This window comes from Podarcis tiliguerta, assembly GCF_965153285.1.
Source record: "Podarcis tiliguerta genome assembly, chromosome: 1".
Taxonomy (NCBI): domain Eukaryota; kingdom Metazoa; phylum Chordata; class Lepidosauria; order Squamata; family Lacertidae; genus Podarcis; species Podarcis tiliguerta.
In genome coordinates, this window is record NC_139534.1 from 51,079,373 (window position 1) to 51,099,318 (window position 19,946).

Sequence of the window (19,946 nt, forward strand, 5' to 3'; positions counted from 1 at the left end):
ACTAGGGCATTGATACATTACGGGGGTGATTTTTTGTGTGTGTTATCCACACACTAGCACTTTCAATTTTATGCCTCTTTTTTCCTGTCCCCACTAGTGGGTGGCACTTGGTGGAATATATTCACGCTGTATGTGGTTGACCTTCCTCTCAATTAGTATTTCCCTCCATAAGTTTTGGAAACCGGAGATCCACTGTAGGCATGCATGCAGGAATTTATTTAGCTATCCACATACACCTTAAGAAAATTGTCTGTGGGATAGCCTGACAAACTTTCCACCAAAACCAACTTTTCAGGCAAGTTTCAAAGTAGGCAAAATGACCAATGATTGATTGATTGATTTTTTAATACAAGGGTTTTTTTTTAATCTACCCAATGTGTGCAAAAAGAGCAGGTTTAAAAATGCTCCCTGTTTGTTGTGCCATGTTGCAACAACAGCCCATGGAGGAGCACTTGGAAATCATGGCCAGGTAGGTGAGGGCACAGACACCTCCAATCCCCAGAGCCTTATTTTTATTTTAATAGAGCTCCTTTGCACTTCAGCAGGTCTGTGAAGAAGAAGACAGCCATGCCTGCCAAAGTATCCTTCCATGAAATTTGTTCAAAGCACAAAAGCCCTATTAATTTTCTGCATCTGACTGGCATTTTAGTCTCCTGCCAGGATTCGTTATACCAGAATTGTCCCAAGGATCAGGCACATTAAAAGACACTTTGCAATATGCTCACAAACACACTATGGATGTCCTCTTAAGACAGCTTAGTCTGCAGTGCATTCTTGCTTGGGAACTTTGCTGAGGCCCACCTAGAAGCACAAATGCATAGGATCAGACCACTAGGCACATTTACATGTACATAAACTAAAAGGGTCAACATTACTCAGTGAGTTTAGGACATAGCATTGGTGGATAAATCTAGATGAAATGTTTAAAAGTACAATTTCACTATAGTGTGTCTCCTTTGCAGGCCTCTTTTCTGCCACTGTGAACCGAGCTGTAGGCTTAGGTGTGCCTTTCAGAACTCCTACTCAATCCTTCCACAGGAGCTGCAGGGCTTTGGAAGAATTACAGACAAAACCACAGTCTGGTGGAAAGACCTATGAACATGTGGAATATATTCCCACAGGGAGGAAGGGCAAGAACCCCATGAAGGCAGTTGGCATTGCTTGGTGAGCATCATTTCATCAGTTTGTTTTATGATCTCCCCAGGTTAGCTGTCAATCTTGCAGCCTACCATGCCAGGCAACTCAGTTTGATGCAAACGCTAAGGAACCCTTGAATATATGGGCTGAGTATGGGAGTGGAAGGATATCAGGCTGTGGTGTGAGACTGAACAGCCCCAAGCAAAATCTTCCTGGGAGCAAGTTGTGGCTTATGTATTCTTTGCCTCTCTCCAGGGCCATTGGTTTCCCTTCTGGCATCATCCTTTTCCTCCTCACTAAGCGAGAAGTGGACAAGAACCGTCTGAAGCAGCTGAAAGTCCGCCAGAAGATGAGGGCATCCAATGAGGGAGAGTATGAAAGAGAGCGATACAGGACAGCATTGCGAGAAACAGAGGGACTTGCTCAAACAAAGTCCTAGCCCTGGGATGAAAGTGGCTAGAACTCTCAGTTGTTGCCATTTTAAAGATGCTCTATCTCTGTACCAGAGTACTTTGGTATATTGGAGTACCTTGCAGGTATTGGCTTCTGCCACCAGCAGTTATCCCGGTGCATTCTCTGAATCTGCATGAGGCACCATACAGCGCTGAATGAAATATAGTCAGCTGATTTCTCATGGTGCCTTTGTATGGGGTTAAGCAGAGGTTATCGATAAATTTCCTACCATCACCAACATTAGATGTGTCCTAGGAAAACAGGACTGCAGTCTGGCTTGACATCATGTTGTAGGTATCTTGGGTTAAAAGATTATCTTCTTTGGGGTCTGAGTAATATTTAGGGGGGGGTGGAATTATAAGCGCAGGGACAATAGTTATGTAAGGAATGTTTGGCAGCGAGGACCCATTAAGCCCATCTTCTTGTACTTTCTAGATCAGCAGCATATTTAGGATTAAAACTGTGTTCTCATCACTTTTTTTTACAAAAAAAATTGGCCAGAGGGGAGACCAGGTCTCACCATCCACACCTTGCCAGATTGGCATAAAAATGACCCATTAAATCCTTGAAATTGAAAGTGTGAAGTCTGATTCATTGCAGATGCTTATGGAGAACCCAAGCAGGTTTATTTTCTTGTATAGTTTTGAGCATGTGATGAACTGACTGGCTATAATCCAACAATCTGTCATGGATTCTTTAGCTCAGATTCCTGCATTGCAGGGGGTTGGACTAAATGACCCTTGAGGTCCCTTCCAACTCTATGATTCTATGAGTCTAACAGAATTAGACATGTTAAACCCAATGCTTGTGTGTGAATAGCACAATATTTGATTTCCTAAACACTGGCGGTATTATTACAGGGTCCTTTCTAGCGTATTAAATCATGTGTAATATTATAGATTACTACAGTGAGCAATTGCTGTTTGTAAACATTTTTGATAGTCAAATATATTTGTAGTGGTTCTAGGGGTTGCTCATGCGTAAGCCGGTGCAAACACCTGGCTGGGTTGCCTGAGTGAACCTTTTCTGTCCGGACAGCTACTCACCCGTGGCTGTCTCAATCGCTGGCAGAATCCGTCAGTGGGCGTTTCTTAAACTTCTTCCAGCAAAGAAGCTCTTTGACGCCTAGTCTCCTCCTACTCTCTCTGCACAAAAGCCTTCTGCGCAAGGAGGGCGTAGGCAGCGGAGGACCCCTACTCTCCCCGCTGGTCCCCGGCAAGGAGTCATGGGACCGCCTCGCCGCTTCCCCCATCTGCCCCCCTTTTCCACTGGTGCTACGCTGATTCTCTTCCCCAGAAGATGGGCTGCCTCTCCCAATCCCGGGACGCTCTCCGGAATCCCTCTGGATTTTGCTCTCTCCCTCCAGCACTGACGGCAGTTCCCTGACAATATTGTTCCCATGTCTCTTCCACACACAGTGCCTTCTGCCGTCCTGCACACCTATAAAGGTGTGGTGTTAGTTCCACTGTAATGTAACAGTTGGCACAAACACCACTCACAGATTTCAATAACTTCCCTAATGACTAGGATTGTGTAGCAACACCAGCAAGCTGCAAGCTGAAGTACCACAAACCATTAATTGTCCAGATACTGCATTTATGGTATTATTAAATTACATAGATTAAAAGTATAATTTTTCAGTGTTCTTCCCCCACCCCATACATGGGTTTTAGAGCATGTGTTTTATTTCTCATAATTAATAGTTGGGTGCATTTCATTTTTTTAAAAAGAGGCGTTCGTATTTTTTGTATCTCATGCCAATTTGAAGGTGGGTCAAGTAAGATAGGGGGCTAACAATCCTGCAGAGGTCATCCTTAAGCATTCTTGCTCTCTACAGGGGAGGCATTTGTTCTATGAGAAATAAAAGGGACTATGTGGTCTTATTCTTGAAAAAGGATCCATCTCTTTCACTTACTGAGGGCTGTGTTCAGAGACATATATATAATGCAATAACTTTTATGAAAGATTATTTATTACAACAGCAGTCATAAAGAAGAAACACATGGAAAAATTGCATACACTGGTTAAATTGCCATGTTGGCACTTTGTGATAAATAAGTGGGTTTTGGGTTGCAGTTTGGGCACTCTGTTTCTAAAAGGTTCACCATCACTGGCCTACTACGTCAAACAGTGCTATATTAAGACAGTTGCCGTAATCTCTAATATGTATAAAGAATGGACAGTTGGCTTATTTTAAATATATATATTTGCAGTTACAGCTAAGAGAGCGGAACTTCACTGCAAGGTCTATATTTCTTGCCTGCATATGTTGCAGAAAAATGTAAAAATTACAGGCTCCAATCCAGGAAATCAATTTGTGCCCATGACACTGAAACCAGCGGGGTTTAAATCAATTGTGACTATAACACATCTCATGGATTTCAACAGGACCTAAGCACAACTAACTCTCTGCAATTGAGCATTTTCATGCAGTCAAATTTCATGCAAAATTTTAATGGCCACACAAAAATGCCTTAGTGGCGGAGTGGTTATGCATGAACTTTGTGTACCATCAGTATAGGATCTTTGCAAACAACAGACTTGTGTGCTGGTGAAGAGGGGAAAGGTGAAGAACCTTTTCGCCCAAATGCTGAGACAAAGTCCTGGCCCTAAGTACAGGTCCCACAGCCCCTAATTCCTGCCCACAAGCCGTGTGAAGGAGAGGAAGATGTAGATGACATCTACGTAGATCTGGATGGCTCCATAAATGTAATCCTCAGGACTGATGGTGTATTTCCTGTTCCCCAGCAGCAGCTGAGTATCGTAAGCAAGGAACTGTAAGGAATCGCAAAGCAGCATTTAGCCACATCATTCAATAAACGGTCTATCTTTAAAGCTTCCTTCTTTCCCCATCAACAGCCTTTGATTCCCACCTCAACCATTGGGTAAGGTTGATTTAATTTCCTGCTCCCTCCCTGTTCCTGATGTAAATCTCCACTCACTGCTTCTTCCCTGGCTAGGGAACCATTTTGTGGTTTTCCTCAGGCGCCAAAATGTATTGGGCTGGGGCTGCCATGGTCCCTCTGATTTCCCCCTCCCCAGCTATTGATTAAAGTGCGGGGGGCAGCTATGTGGGACCAAACTAAATGAAAAATGCTGCATTTAGTTTGGTCCAGAGTTTCCCACTTAGTCATTTGTAAACTTTTCTTAAGCCTATTGCAATGCAGCAAGGTCCTGTCCGTACATCCTTTAAAGCCCATGTCTTCAGCAGCTGCATGGGCTGGGTGTTGGGAGCACCTTCACCAACCCTCTGAACAGCAGAGCACAGCATTCCTCCGAAACAGATCCTGGTGCAGTGGACTCACATTTGCTATTGTGAGCACCTCAAATGCAGCGGAGTAATGGAAGCGAAACAGTGGAGGTTTTGTTGCATACCTAACTTTGTTACTACTGGTTAAACAAAACAAAAGACCATAACGGACATGCATGAGAGAGTCAGCTCTCTCATACTGCCACCTAGTCTTTAGACAGATCAAAGAAAAACCAGTACAGTGCTGGGGACGGAAGTCTGGAAGAGTGGTTTCCGCCCCCTCCTTTCTCTGAGACAGAAAGTAAAACAAACATGATCTGGTGATCTTTGCAATGGGAGGGATGAAAATACTGACAGGCCCAAACCAATTCAAAGTAATTTGCAGCTGCAGTTAAGCATTCCTGTTTCATTGGTGTCTGCAGACATAGTGAAAGCTACAAAGCCAAGGATCTTAATGTTCCAGCATCTTCCCACAAAATTGGTACCAACCTCCTCAACGCAGCTGCCATTGGGTTTAGCCCACATCTATTTGCTATGAAGCTACATTGCATACAGTAGTACAGTGGTGCCTTGCAAGACGAAAAGAATCCGTTCCGTGAGTCTCTTCATCTAGCGGTTTTTTCGTCTTGCGAAGCAACCCTATTAGCGGATTAGCGCTATTAGCGGTTTAGCGGCTATTAAAGGCTTAAGGGATTAGCGGATTAGCTGCTAAAAGGCTATTAGCAGCTTAGTGCCTTAGAAAAAGGGGGTGGGGAGCGAATAAAAATCGCAAGAATCACAAGACATTTTCGTCTTGCGAAGCAAGCCCATAGAGAAATTCGTCCTGCGAAGCCCATTGAAAAACGGAAAACCCTTTCGTCTAGCGGGTTTTCCGTCTTGCAAGGCATTCGTCTTGCGGGGCACCACTGTACTGTCAGCCGTACTTGTCTTTTGGCTGAGGAGCAAGGTAGAAACGTAAGCAATAAATAAATTTTGCTAGAAATCTAAAGATGCTAGACAAAATCCACTCTCCAAAGCCTTTCCTTGTTTTTGTGCCCCTCTAGCTTCATTTGCCTGTTATGCTGCTAGCCTGGGACAGCCAGAAGATTCTTGCAATGTCTCCACCTCAAAGAGGTGGTGGCAAAACAGGAAACTCTTGAGTTGTTGCCTATCAGAATTAACACAGCACACCCAGAATATTCAAAATGCTGCACATATATTGTCTCAGGAAAAGGGGTACCTCTATTCATGAAATCAACAATAAATCTCTACTAACCAGGGTGAAGACTACAGCAGAAATGGCTGCATAAAGCAAGTCGAGCCAGTACATCTGCAAGAAGAGAAAAAGAGCGTCAACTAATGAATTTCTACATCTCTGCATGAAAAAGGTTAAGTAGTCACCTAGCGAGAGACCTGCCAATATGTATTTATTTATTATTTTTGTTTATTAGTCGCTGTTTCTCAAAATGATCTAAGGTGACTTAACAGAAATAGATGTACATTTTAAAAACAAAAATATTCCCATGGAGAACATATTGTGTACTGAAGGGATGCTTACGGCAGCAGGCCAAGGTAATAAAGCTGAACTTCTAAACAGGCCTTGGTCCAAAGGAAGGAAATGAACTCTTTCAGGAAAGTGAGAGGTTGGGCAAGGGCAGCCATTGCTCAAAGCCTCCTGAAACAATGCAGCAGCCCCCACCGAACACACACACACACATCAACTGGGATTGCTTTGCCACTGGAAGCTTTGTGGTACTGCTGGTACCATAGGCTAGCAAGTTCCCCAGCCACTTACGTATTTGCAGCTCAGGACAATGGCAGTGGCAATGCCAGTCACCATGAAGACAATGGCCATGATACAGAAGAAACCACGCCAGGTTGTGAGATCCACCTGTCAACGGAGGAAGTGACAAAAATACCTTATTACCTAGGGAAGTATTACTGCCCAAATGTATTCAGTTATGAAGTCCTCCGTCAGGGGTGGGCAACCATTTTTTGTACTGAGGGCAACAGGTGGGCAGAGCCAAAGACAACAGTGTCCTGGATTAACTAACCTGACATAAAAACTGTCCACTTTCCACTTTCGCCATGGCTACCTCAGATTAGAATCCCCAATCCTCTGCAGGTCTGTTCAGAAGCCCCATTAGGTATGATGGAGTTCCTCTCAAATTAGTATACAGAGGAACTATGGGGGCTCTTTTTTTAGCAGAACAGACAGGAAAGCAAGAGAAAGTAATTCATTTCTGATTTTAGTGTGTGACATACAGGTGGCAGAAGCCTACTAATTTGCTCTCAGATGCCTGGGGGGGGGGGACTTAAGAACATAAGAAGTCCAGCATCCTCTTCTCACAGTGGCCAACCAGATGCCTATGGGAAGCCCAAAAGAAAGAACTGAGAACAACAACACTCTCTCCTCCATCCCTTTCTGTCCCCACCAAACCGTGTAACCAGGTTTTTAAAATCAATTTATTTTAATGAGATAAAATATTGCCTGTGTAGTTCTGAAACTACACACAAAGGGGGTCTACAATATACAGCTGATGTGAAAGTTTACGGCAAAAAGCAAGAACCGCATAAGCACCCTGGGAGAAAAGTACTTTGTATTGAGTGTTTCCATGTTCCTATCCATGGAAATCCAGTGTGTGGGGAAAAGGAAGGCCTCTAGTTTAGAGCTTGCCAGGATGGAACCAGTTTTCTACCTGCATATACCATTTTTAAATGGAGGGGTAGTCACAATTGCAGCCATTAGCCTGCATTATTACATCTATGGTGTCCCCGTCCCATCCCCCCTGCCAAATAACCTCATGGGAGCGTACGAAAGAGAAGGGTGGCTGTCTAGCCTAACTCATGAAATGGAGGACTGCATGTTGTAATGACAGGCGAGGTGTACATAACACCATGACAAGGAATTTCTTGTTTATGACAAGGGCCTTGTATTGTAAGGGTGGGATCCAAACATGTTTAGCTAAGTCACCATTTCCACCACAGGGCAATCACCCTTCCTAAGCCTGCTAACTGTACTGGAAAAACAGGCTTTCTCACCTTTGTCTGAAAGGAGAAAACAGTGACAGTGATGGTTACAACTGCTGTGATGATCATGGCAATGACTACACTCTTGGTATCATACACGCTGGTAACAAAAAGGTAAAAAAATAAATCATACATTTTTGTTGTTAAAATAATTCTGTTTTAATGTGAGAGCACCAACAACAACAAAATTAGGCACAATGTACGGTACTTTTCAAACTTGAGGCTGCTTATTTAACTTATACGCAGAATTCATCATGCGAAAGGCTGGGCTGGATGAATCCCAAGCCGGAATTAAGATTGCCGGAAGAAATATCAACAACCTCAGATATGCAGATGACACAACCTTGATGGCAGAAAGTGAGGAGGAATTAAAGAACCCTTTATTGAGGGTGAAAGAGGAAAGCGCAAAATATGGTCTGAAGCTCAACATCAAAAAAACGAAGATCATGGCCATTGGTCCCATCACCTCCTGGCAAATAGAAGGGGAAGAAATGGAGGCAGTAAGAGATTTTACTTTCTTGGGCTCCATGATCACTGCAGATGGTGACAGCAGTCTTGAAATTAAAAGACGCCTGCTTCTTGGGAGAAAAGCAAAGACAAACCTAGACAGCATCTTAAAAAGTAGAGACATCACCTTGCCAACAAAGGTCCGTATAGTAAAAGCTATGGTTTTCCCAGTAGTGATGTATGGAAGTGAGAGCTAGACCATAAAGAAGGCTGATCGCCGAAGAATTGATGCTTTTGAATTATGGTGCTGGAGGAGACTCTTGAGAGTCCCATGGACTGCAAGAAGATCAAACCTATCCATTCTGAAGGAAATCAGCCCTGAGTGCTCACTGGAAGGACAGATCGTGAAGCTGAGGCTCCAATACTTTGGCCACCTCATGAGAAGAGAAGACTCACTGGAAAAGACCCTGATGTTGGGAAAGATGGAGGGCACAAGGAGAAGGGGACGACAGAGGAAGCGATGGTTGGATGGTGTTCTTGAAGCTACCAGCATGAGTTGGATCAAACTGCGGGAGGCAGTGGAGGACAGAAGTGCCTGGCGTGCTCTGGTCCATGGGGTCACGAAGAGTCGGACACGACTAAACGACTAAACAACAACAACATCCAATGTTCCAGCCACATGATTTTGCTGGTGCAAACATAGGAAAATAGGAAGCTGCATTATACCAAGTCAACCTTTCAGTTCCTCCAGCTCAGTTAGGCCTACACTGACTGGCAGCAGCTCTCGAAGGTTGCAGCAGGTTTCTCTCAACCCTAAGAATTGAAGCTGGGAGCATCTGCATGCAGAACAGGTGCTCTATCATTGAGCTAGGACCCTTCTGCTTCCTCTCCTCACCCTGTGCACCTACAAATGTGCTCCATAGGATCCCCCAATGCGCCAGAGCTGATTTTGAGGGCATGTAGGTGGCTGGAGGGGACAGGAGAGGAAGCAGCTCTGTGGCCCACAACCAAGTCCATTGTGCAAGCAGAGCTGCAGTGTTGAATATCATCCTCTTATAGCTAAAAACAACACCACTTCCAAAACTGCTTTATCAAAAACGTGACAGTAGACATGCCCATATTTTTTCACCAAAAAAGGAACACTGTTTATTTCATCAAGAATCCGCTTGATTGTTTGCTTCTCTCACAGTGCAATCCTAGGGATGTTTACTCAGAAATAAGCTCCACTATGTTCAATGGAATTTCCCCAGTAGCGATTAAAGAATCTAGTAAGAGGGGGGGTATTTTGTTTTTTAAGGAGAGGCTGGACAGCCATCTTCCAGGGACACTGTGGCAGCAGACTGCCTGCATCAGCAGGAAGTTGGAGTAGATGACCTTTGGTCAGTTCAACTCCAAGCACCCATAATTCTAGGTTTGTTTAGGATTGCAGACTTAATTTTGCATTATTGGCTATTGTTTCCCTCACCTGCTGAACTTTTCACATTCTGTCAGGATGTTAAATTATTTCCACACTTCCGCTATGCAATTTTTTATTTTTATTTTTTTGCAGCCACAGCCATAGAAATGAGTTCCATGCAGAGGGGTGAAAAGGGATGTGCAGTAGTGTCTGGGGACATGACCTATTTGGACACATTTTCTAAATCCAGCTCAGAAACTGCTTCCCACTGTGTAGGCCTCTACTGTATCACTTCCATTTACCACTTTGCACAGTACCTTGCGATTGTGCCAGTCATGAATGCCGTGGACATGGTCTAGGGAAAATCAGAAAACAAAACAAAAATTAACAGAGCACCATCTGCACTAGAGATGGTGAAAATGTGGCCTTCCAGATCTAACAGATTCCGTAATCTGTGACCACTGACCATCATGGCTGGGACATATGGGAGTTGGAGTCCAACAACATCTGGAGGGTCACAGGTTCCCCACTTCTGACCTACAGCATCCTTTGACCCCCTAGTTACACATCAGGACAAATAGTTTTGGCTTCTTCCGTTATTTACATAACAGAAATACTTTATCTGCTACTCTGTGCTGGCCCTTTTCCTAGCACTATGGCAATCATCCAGTCAGCACAAGCTTTTCACCTCACCAGATGGAACAACCCACTCCACTTTTCTCTACATACTTTTCTGTGTCTTCTCTCACATACAACCAAAGTCAATTTTGGGGGTGTGGGGAGAAGAAAAGGGGGAAAGCCCACTTCCACTAGCAAGGGTAGTTAGTTGATCCCAATATTTGATATACAAAGGTGTTCTGAATATATGAAAAGGGGATAGAATTGCAAGTATTTATTTTTTACATACTAAACCAATTTGGACAATTTATTTTGCTTGAAAATTTGTGGCGAGTCAAATGCATTGCCCTACACTTCATCTTAGACCCTTCTTCCACCATCTCCCCCCAATAGAGATTTTGCATCATTCCAATGCAAACCACACAAAAAACTGTACTTACAAAGACAGTCATGAGGATTATGTTCCATGGGAAGCGCCTCCTGAAAGACACCAAGCAAGAGAGTCAGAGAGTACGTGCAGGCGGTCTCACCTCAAGAAAAGGAGCCATTCTGAGAGAATCCAACATACTGATGACACTGCACTTCAAATCTCCTAATGCATGGGTAGGCAAACTAAGGCCTGGGGGCCAGATCTGGCCCAATCGCCTTCTAAATCCGGCCTGTGGACTGTCCGGGAATCAGCATGTTTTTACATGAGTAGAATGTGTCCTTTTATTTAAAATGCACCTCTGGGTTATTTGTGGGGCATAGGAATTCGTTCATATTTTTTTCCAAAATATAGTCTGGCACCCCACAAGGTCTGAGGGACAGTGGACCGGCCCACTGCGGAAAAAGTTTGCTGACCCCTGTCCTAATGGCTACTCCCAGCGGCTTTATGTAGATGTTAAATTGGGGAAAATACAAGTTCCCTGTAGTACCCCACAGCACAACTGACGGGGGACTGAGTCAGCCAGTAGTTTTCTCCCTGAACTGAACTGGCCCTATGGACAGAAGCGAAGCCACTACACCCAGAGAGCTGGCCAAGTAAGATACCAAGGCAATTTATATCCAAAGCCATTGTCAAAATGCCAACTCCTTTGACAAGTCCATCTTCTGTCATTGTCTCCTCCCTATGAGTCCCAGCAAATGTTGAAACTCTGTTTTTTGTGTGATCACAAATGTCGTCAACAGATACGTACTGGATGCTTCTACACAAGGCTAGCACAAGGTAGCAGATCAAGAATACAGCGCTAGGGATGAAAAAGAGAGAGAGAGATGACTTATTTAAAACTAGCTGGCAACTCTAATAAATAAACAGCTTTCCAAATGTAGGAGGTCCCTCAAGCCCTTCTTGAACCATGAAGGGAGATAGCCTCCATACAAAAATAATATCCCTCCCATCAATTGACTATGCATGTTTGTTATTTAATTTAATAGAATTTATATACTTTTTAAACATCAACAGCATTTTACATAAAATATAAAAAGCGCATTAAAATTACCAATGAAATCAGATATCAACGTTTCATCAGGAAACTATGGATGAAGAAGGCAGGTTTCCTCTAGGAAAGGATACCATGTGCAACTTATTCCCCAGAGGCCCCCTGCACAACACAGCCATTGTGCTGTTATGAAATGGTAGTGATGGAAGTTACAGGAGAGACAGGGTGAGAGAATCTGACATGAAGCAGCTTAGCTGGCCAGTAGAGCAATCTGTCTTGGCAACAGGTCAAGAGTGGAATTTGGCTCTGCATCTGTAATGGGAGTGATACTTACTAAGATACATAGTACAGGGCAATATTCCTTTGCACATAATGGCTCACAGGGTGTCTGTGGAGAAGGAACAGAACACAAGATGAGATACCTGCCCTGGTTCTTGCAGTTCTGTACTGCCAGAATAGTTTCTGGATCAGAACATTGTGGGCAGAATCAGCTGGATTTTGGAGGAGCATTTTGCCATTTTTCCGTAGTGAAAATGATGAAACTTTGGAAGGACAAGGTTTTTAAATTTATGTTTTCCATTTAAAAGACAAAATTATAACAATGGAGAAACAATGCACTGGTGCAATTCTTTCATTGCATTATTTTGCATTATTTTTTTTATGGGCAAAAAGAAAAAGGGGGAAAGAACCCATTCAAATATTTCCTTATTAAAGATTTTGAGAAAAGCCAAGGTCACAAAATAAAGTATCGTCTCCCATCTAGAAAAAAAAGTTCTACAAAACAAGCCCAAATGACAGAGAGGCAGATATTTGAACAATTTCACCACTTTAAAATTGCAGGACAGATTAAAAAATTAATTAATTAAAAACAAATCAACATAAAATCCATTTTTCCCTGATTTTAGGGAAATGGCACAGATACAGAATTCCATCTGCTACAATCTAGAATCTGAATTTCCAAATGGAGCTAAATGCGAACAGAACTAACCAGATGTCAGAATAGTGGGGTGGAATTGGTTCATTCTGATAACCCCTACCTTTAGCGTTCCAGAACCCCTCCAGAGTTCTAGCAGAGCACCAGAAAACTTACGAAAAAGTGAAGAGTGCAACGATGCCCACAGTCACCAACAGCTGAAGGGTGATGATGCTGTAGACCTGGTCATGAAGACAAACAAGATGTGAGCATCTGCATACATATATAAATCCAAACAAGCATGTTGCCATCTATAGATGCCAAGATCAGATTCACGAATTCATGAATGGTGACTGTTGCTGAATTGTGCACTAAAGCACCTTGACCCTATCATACTGTATATGCCTTCTCCCTCTCCCTCTCCCCCAAAGTGCCTTCAGACTTACCTTGCGAATGAAAGTTTGCCGGACATTCTTGTCAACCCAATAAGCAATGTGAAAACCCCCATCTTCCTCTACGAGACACTCCAAATCTGTTGTATCTGATGACAAACAGCAACATTTGTTAGTGTAAATTTCAAAGCCAAAAGATCTGGATGGTACAGATTCCACCCTAGGGCCCATAGACGCTGCTGAAGCATTGTTTTTCCACACTTAGCATGAAGTAGAATTCAAAAAGTGGTTCTACAGGACCTTTCACATGGCACTGTATTATCCATCAATACCCACTGTGATCCCAATAGTTGTTGGTAGCCCCCACCAGTGGCTACTGTTTGTAGTTTAAGAAATATACAGTCATACCATGGGTTAAAGTTGCTTCAGGTTGAGTGTTTTTGGGTTGCGCTCCGCGGCGACCCGGAAGTAATGGAACGTGTTACTTGGGGTTTCGCCGCCCACGCAGCTGCTCAAAATGACATCACGCACATGTGCAGAAGCGGCGAATCGCAACCCGCGCACAAGCAGACGTGGGTTGTGTTCACTTCAGGATGTGAACGGGGCTCCGGAACGGATCCCGTTCACATCCAGAGGTACCAGTGTATTAACTATGCATTTAACATCCCATTTGTTTTGGTTCTTGGCTTGCCTAGTACCTGGCGCCTCTCCTCATACCAGCTCTCAGCTTTCCTCCCCGTTTATGGAGATTCTCCTGTCCCAAGCAATTCGCAATATTCTCACCCCTCACCCCTCTGCCACCTGTCTTGCAGAATCTCTGCTTTTAACCAGGTAAATCGAAGTATGCTCTCGCACCTGCAGCTCCAGTTTTCTTGCCATCATAGGGAGGTGGACTCTGCTCTGCCATGATGTCTCAGGGAGGCTTAGCACAGCACCTGGAAAAAACCAAGGAGGTAAACCCTCATTATCACTTGTGCCTTCTATTACAGCCTTGGAGAGTGAAAACAAACATAAAATACAGGATGCAAAATACAACATGCCCTTCCCTGAGGCAGCACCCCTTTCTCTGAACTGCTGGTTCTAAACATACCAGGCCAAAGGAGCCCAGCAAGGTGTGCCAAGCATAAACCGTAAGGGAAAAGGTGTTGGATCCAGAGTGCAGCATTCAAAATTCACCAGGTACCAGGGGAATTTTGCTCCTGGCTATCAGCCACTTGCAACCAAGTGAAGATGCCCGGGTGCCAGGATGGTGTCTGATGTCTCCACCATCTGGAGCTGCATGCCTAGGCATCCTTGGATCTTGACTGTTTTCACTCACAAGCAACACATCCTGTAGAATTCTATCCATTATATTTGAATTTCAGGAATCAAAAGGACATATTGAAAAATACAACTTCCAAGCCGTCTGGCCCCCAAATGACAACTAGGCATTCTGTTTTGGTGACTGTAACCCTGGGTTAAGGAGCCATTTGGAGCCTTGCTTATATATTTGAGTTTCTAACACTGTCAGAGCAATTGCTTATTTCCAGAGAGGCTGGCTTTCAGGAGGCTGTAAAGGCAGGGCCATAAAGAACAAAGATGAGGGAGTTTCTATACTGCATGGTGGTGGGAATTTGGACAAGGGGCTGCCACCTACTTCTGCTCAGCTGGAGCTACAAAGCACGTTCTTAAGAACTGGCCTATGCATAAAAGAAATGGTCTCTGAGGTAGTCTATCTGTAGGTTCAAACTCCTGTTCTTTCCCCATAGCCTGTTGCCTTGTCTTCTAGGCCCATGGAGGAAAGGTGTCTGCACTCCACTCCATGACATAGCTTGGGCGCGGAGAACCTTTAGCCCTCTAGATGATGTTGCTGAATGACAGTGCCCATCATCCCTGGCTATTGACCATGCTTGCTGGGGCTGATGGGAGTTGTGGTTCAGCAATATCTGAAGAGCCAAAGGTTCCCCACACCTGACATAGCTGAAAGTATCCATCACGACACTAGCTGCCTGATTTGCAGTGTTTCTTCAAAGAGAAGTATATTTTTAATAAATGGAACATTGAAATGAAAAGGGGGGCGGGGGGCATTCTGAATTGGACCCTGAAACTAACCGCCCTTGTTTCAGGACTGAGCCTCTGCAACCCATCTCCATCTCCCAGCAGCCAGATTCTGAACTCTTCAAAAATAGCCCCCTGAAGAGTGTGACCTGGCTGTCACTAAGGCATGACTCAATGTTGCTGCTCAATGAAACCTATTAAAGGAAGGGCATATGGTGGATATACCCACCTAAACTGAGGGGAAAGGCAATCCTGGCCACCACTATCACCTGCTCATTTAAAAGCAGTTCCATATATAAAAAAAATTAAAAATCCTCACACTGTGAATTATCACAGGAAGCGCAACCCTGAGCAAAACAAACTCTGTGGTTAAGTGGGGGAAGGACTGCCTGCTATTGGTTAGTCATCCTCCCCTTTTTTCCTTAGGGGTCTGTCACTTCTGAATGCAAGTATTCTCAGAATACATACATATATTATTGTAATATTAATACACTACCACCCCCCGACATCTGAACAGCACATGGCTAAATGGAACAGCCTTTGGTTCTTTCCCCCGTCCCCCATTTCCTCACTAACTTTACTGGACAGTTTGATGGACAGCTTGAACAAATAATTAACAATATATATACCATGTTTCAGTTCTTCTTTTCTTCCAATTAACTTCCTTCATCCTCAACATGGTTCTCTTTTCATTTTTTGTAAACTGTCTCCTATTTCGTTATTACCGCTTTTTTCTTTCTGTTTTTTAATTTAAAGGCCATAATTTATTTTGCAGAAGTTAATTGAAACAAGTCCAAGTATTAATTTGAGGGCACTCCTTTTTAAGGTATTCTTTATATTTTTCTCATTCTTTTTGAAATTTTTGTTTGGGCTGACCCCTAATAGCCTCTGTCAATCTGCCAAATCGACAGCATTTGGTTCTATGGCAGAGGGGACATGGGCCTGACAGTTCTCTTTATTATATATTCACATTCCAGATCTTTTAGAGAATGTGTGGGGAACTTTTAGCCCTTCACATGTTGCTGAACAACAACTCCCAGCATCCCTGGCCATTGGCCACGCTTCCTGGGGCTGATGGGAGTTGTCCTTCAGCAATATTGGGAGGCCCAATGGTCCTCCATCGCTGTTTTTGAGACTACCGATGTTTCTAAGAACAATTAATACAACGTACAAATGTATCTGCAAGAATACGATGATATGTGAATAACATACATGCTTTAAATTGGCGCTGCATTTTACATCCATCCAAGTCATGGAAACACAGGTGGCTATCTAGTTCTGTATCCTGTTCTCATGGTGGTCAACCACGTGTGTGGAGCAACAGGTGATTTCCAGCAACAGGTATTCAGAAGCATACTTACCTAGTGTTATCTAGCTGCCACTGATATTCTTATCCCTCCATGACTTTGTCTAATCCTCTTTTACAGCCATCTAAGTTGGTGGCCATCACTTCCTCTTGTGGGATTGAATCCCATCGTTTTGACTACATGCTGTATGAAGAACGTACCTTCTTTTACCTGTCCCGAAACTTCCAGCCCGGTTCCAGTATCAGGAGAGGGGGAGACAAACTTCTTTCAATCCACTTTCCCCACATCATGTATAATCTCATACAACTCTATCTTGTCCCTTCTTAGTCAGTTTTTCCAAACTAAAAAGTCGCAACGGTTTCATCCACACGGGAGAGCTCCTCCACCCACTTGATCGTTTTGAGTAATGGAGATCTACTTTCTGCAGCAATTCACGGCAAGCAGCACTGTACATCAAAGAAACCTCAAAATATCTCACTGACAAGGCCATCTTCCTCAAACAAATACCTTCCATAAACTTTGAAACACTGCAATTCAAAGGAAATGGCTTCAAGACATACTCAAATTTGCGACTCTCTGGGGCATTTCTTAATGTTATTTCTTAATAGCACAATTTCATGGCATACTTTTGCCAGTTTGCCTGAATCAGCAGCTTCCATGAATATGTTGGAGCAGATAAAGAACCATTACTGCTCCGTTATGGAACAAGAGCATTCGAACAGGCTCACCATGCTTAGTATCAACTGTGGCATGGCACAAAAGCTACATTTCCACCTCAATAATTAGTGCATCTGCACAGAAAAGGAAAGCTTGCATTATTATTATTATTATTTAATCAAATGACGTCTCAGTCTTTTTTTAAGAGCCTTATTTTGATATTTTTGCATTGTCGTTATTATGGTTTAAGGATCTCTGAAGCTGGAAGTGGCCTGGGCCTGTCTGGACCCGAGGGGGTCTGCTCGCATGTGTGATGATGCGGGTTTGAGAGTAGCGTTTATCCCTTGGTAGGTCCCGTCGGAAAAGTCACAGCCGAACACAAGGCGCCGGTGGTGCTTGTGCCAGTCGATTGATTTCCAGGCAAAAATGGGCTAGAAGTTATTGATTCCCTCAAGATCAAATCAGACTCCACCTCCGCCCCTGAATCTTAGCGCGGGAATTAAGATTAGACCTGAACTTTGGAGGCTGGGTCTTTTTCGTTGGCTAGAGCGAAATCTAAGTGACCGTCCAAACCGAAGTGACCCCCTACGCCATGTGACTGAGCACGGGTACCCAATCCCTTGCCCCAAATTTCCCAGCATCCTTACCTTAACCCGTGTGTCTAGCTCCGGCACCCTCTTCTCCCGTTGCCAAAGTCTTAGACCGAAAAATGACTTACCGCTCTTCGAAGTAAATCCCGAGAATGATGGGAGAAAAGTTCCCAGAAATGACGAGGAAGTGATGGGAGGGGGAACGTTTGGTCCCCTCCCTATTGCATGAAGCGGGCTCTGGGATGGAGCGGGAGTGCCCCCAAGAGGCGAGCTTGAGCTATTGCAAGCTCCCCTTGCGTCGAGAGCTCAGGGAGGAAATGTTAGCACCGAGGTCAGAGGAAATTCCCTTTTCACCTAAAAAGTAGCACTAGAAGTCCTGGAAGGCCGCAAATCAGCAGATTTCCTCCTGGATTCAGTCCTTGTCCTGGAATCATGCACCACTACTGTTTGAACCAACACTTGGCTTCTGATAAACCCTTTGGGCAATTGCAAGGTTAATATTCCTCCAAATTGCATAACACTTGCAGATAGTCACACTTCTGGCTTTTGAGCACATCAGGGACAAGTCATTAAGGTAAGTCATAAATGGAGTCTGGTGTTGTAATCCATGCAAGTAGACCCACTAAATGGAGTTGAAGCAGGACGTTGGGGTTGCGAAAGCCCAAAGATCATTGTAGGGTTAAGAGGGACACTTAAGGGTGGTGGCAGAGGCTGCCTCCCAGCACCTGCCACCTGAGGTGGTTGCTTCACTTTGCCTAATGATAGGGCCAGCTCTGCATTGATTTGTATTTCTATGGTTGGGGGAGTGTTACAGAGACATAAAAGAATGTATTGGGGAAGCATCAAACATCAGCTTACAGTGCATAGGCTTCTAGTAATCTGGGAATATACTACATGAGACTTTGTGGTGTCAGAGTGATCAGACCTTTGTGCCTTATTGAGACTGCAAGTGCACCTCAAAGTTGAAGAAAAAGCAGAATGCAAACACAAAGGAAACAGGAAACCCACAATAACAGAAAAGATTAGTTCAGAAACCACACCATGTTTCCCAGATCTTCTGAGACAGAAGGAGGAGTCAACCTGCTAAGCAAATGGGCAACCAGTGTACCGTATATCTCTTGCCTTAAGGCTTTACATGCTCAGAGTCTCACTCCTGCCAGCAACGAAGCTGCAGTATTCTGCATTAACTGCAGTTTCCAAGGGAAGTACAAGGTAAGCCCCACATAGAGTGTACTGCAGTAATCCAGTTTTGAAGTCACCAGTGAGTGCACTACTGTGGTCAAGCTCTCCGTGTCCAGGAATAGCCGTAGTGGTTGCACCCGTTGCAGTGTAACATTGCATGCCAATCTGGGGAGACCATAAGTAACAAAAGGCACAGCCCTTTCGATCTCTGACTTGGGTTCCAATTGCTTCAGAACAGGTACACCCTTCCCCTCCCTTTCTCACTTTTTTTTAAGCATGAGTCTGTGGCAAATCGTCATGCTTACAGTCTCTCTGGGCTTTTGGGATAGATAGGGATCCTTTAACTCTTTAGAACAAGGTGTGTATGCTGTATGATTTACTGTGCACATAACTACTGTCTGAAGCAGCACCCAACTATTGTCAACACTATCCTTTCCCCAACCTGGTGCCCGGCAGATGTTTTAGACTACAACTCCCATTAGCCTCATCTGCACCTGGGTGACCTCATCAAATTCCATGACTTTCAGTATCACCCAGTTGTATTACTTGTTTTTGAGAAACCCATGCTGGGTCTCTGTAATCACAGCATCCTTTTGTAAGTGCTCACAGACCGACTATTTAATTCTTTATTCTAAGACCTTTGCTGGTATTGATGTCCAGCTGACCAGTCAGTAGTTATGAGGGTCTTCTTTTCTCTCCTTTTTGAAGATGGGGACTGTCATGAAGGAGTGATTCTGTAAGCAAGTATTGCTGGGTGGGGGCCCTCAGGCAGGTGTTAACAATTAGTCCCCAAAGTGGGAACAAATGATGGGGCTGCCTGCCGAGGGGAGGGAGAGAATACGCCGTAGACTAGACTGGCATTTGATGTCTGTAGCTGGTACCAGAGAAGATGGCAATAAAGCCTGATAACCCATTCAGTGCCTACGTGTGAGTTATTAGAAGCTTAGAGGGAGGACTCAGGAAGGTGATCTCCTCCTTGACAGGGACAACATTTGCCTGTCTCCAGTCTGCAGGGACATCACCTGTTCTTCAAGAATGCTCAAAGATTATATAGATAGAGGCTCTGAGATTACAGCTGCAAGCTCTTCTAGTTCCCTTATGTTTGTTTTGTATTTCATGTTGATGAATATAATTATT

The 19,946-nt window shown here is 44.0% G+C and overlaps 1 protein-coding gene and 1 long non-coding RNA gene across 2 annotated transcripts; both read right to left on the bottom strand.

Annotated features, from left to right (window-relative positions):
* Positions 1-1,794: 1,794 nt before the first annotated feature.
* Positions 1,795-3,144, bottom strand: LOC310673283. The gene is made up of 2 exons (XR_014508954.1): positions 3,115-3,144; positions 1,795-2,553 (listed from the first exon to the last, which is right to left on the bottom strand). It is a non-coding gene; the product is annotated as an uncharacterized lncRNA (long non-coding RNA).
* Positions 3,145-3,544: 400 nt separating this feature from the next.
* Positions 3,545-17,841, bottom strand: LOC310673278 (protein lifeguard 3-like). Its single transcript, XM_083431600.1, has 12 exons — positions 17,685-17,841; positions 13,892-13,971; positions 13,091-13,185; positions 12,822-12,886; positions 12,066-12,119; positions 11,489-11,539; positions 10,751-10,790; positions 10,010-10,047; positions 7,862-7,949; positions 6,615-6,710; positions 6,096-6,149; positions 3,545-4,365 (listed from the first exon to the last, which is right to left on the bottom strand). Exons 2-12 carry the CDS (start codon positions 13,941-13,943, stop codon positions 4,222-4,224), a joined length of 777 nt encoding a protein of 258 aa, XP_083287726.1. The 5' UTR covers positions 13,944-13,971; positions 17,685-17,841; the 3' UTR covers positions 3,545-4,221.
* Between the last annotated feature and the right edge of the window lie 2,105 nt (positions 17,842-19,946).

Excerpts from the sequence above, each read along its gene's own strand:
- LOC310673278 (XM_083431600.1), bottom strand. The coding sequence starts at position 13,943 with ATGGCAGAGCAGAGTCCACCTCCCTATGATGGCAAGAAAACTGGAGCT. Across the intron at positions 10,791-11,488 it reads GCCTTGTGTAGAAGCATCCA|GAGGCGCTTCCCATGGAACA; the intron begins GTACGTATCTGT and ends GGTGTCTTTCAG. Across the intron at positions 6,150-6,614 it reads TTGTCCTGAGCTGCAAATAC|ATGTACTGGCTCGACTTGCT; the intron begins GTAAGTGGCTGG and ends CTCTTCTTGCAG.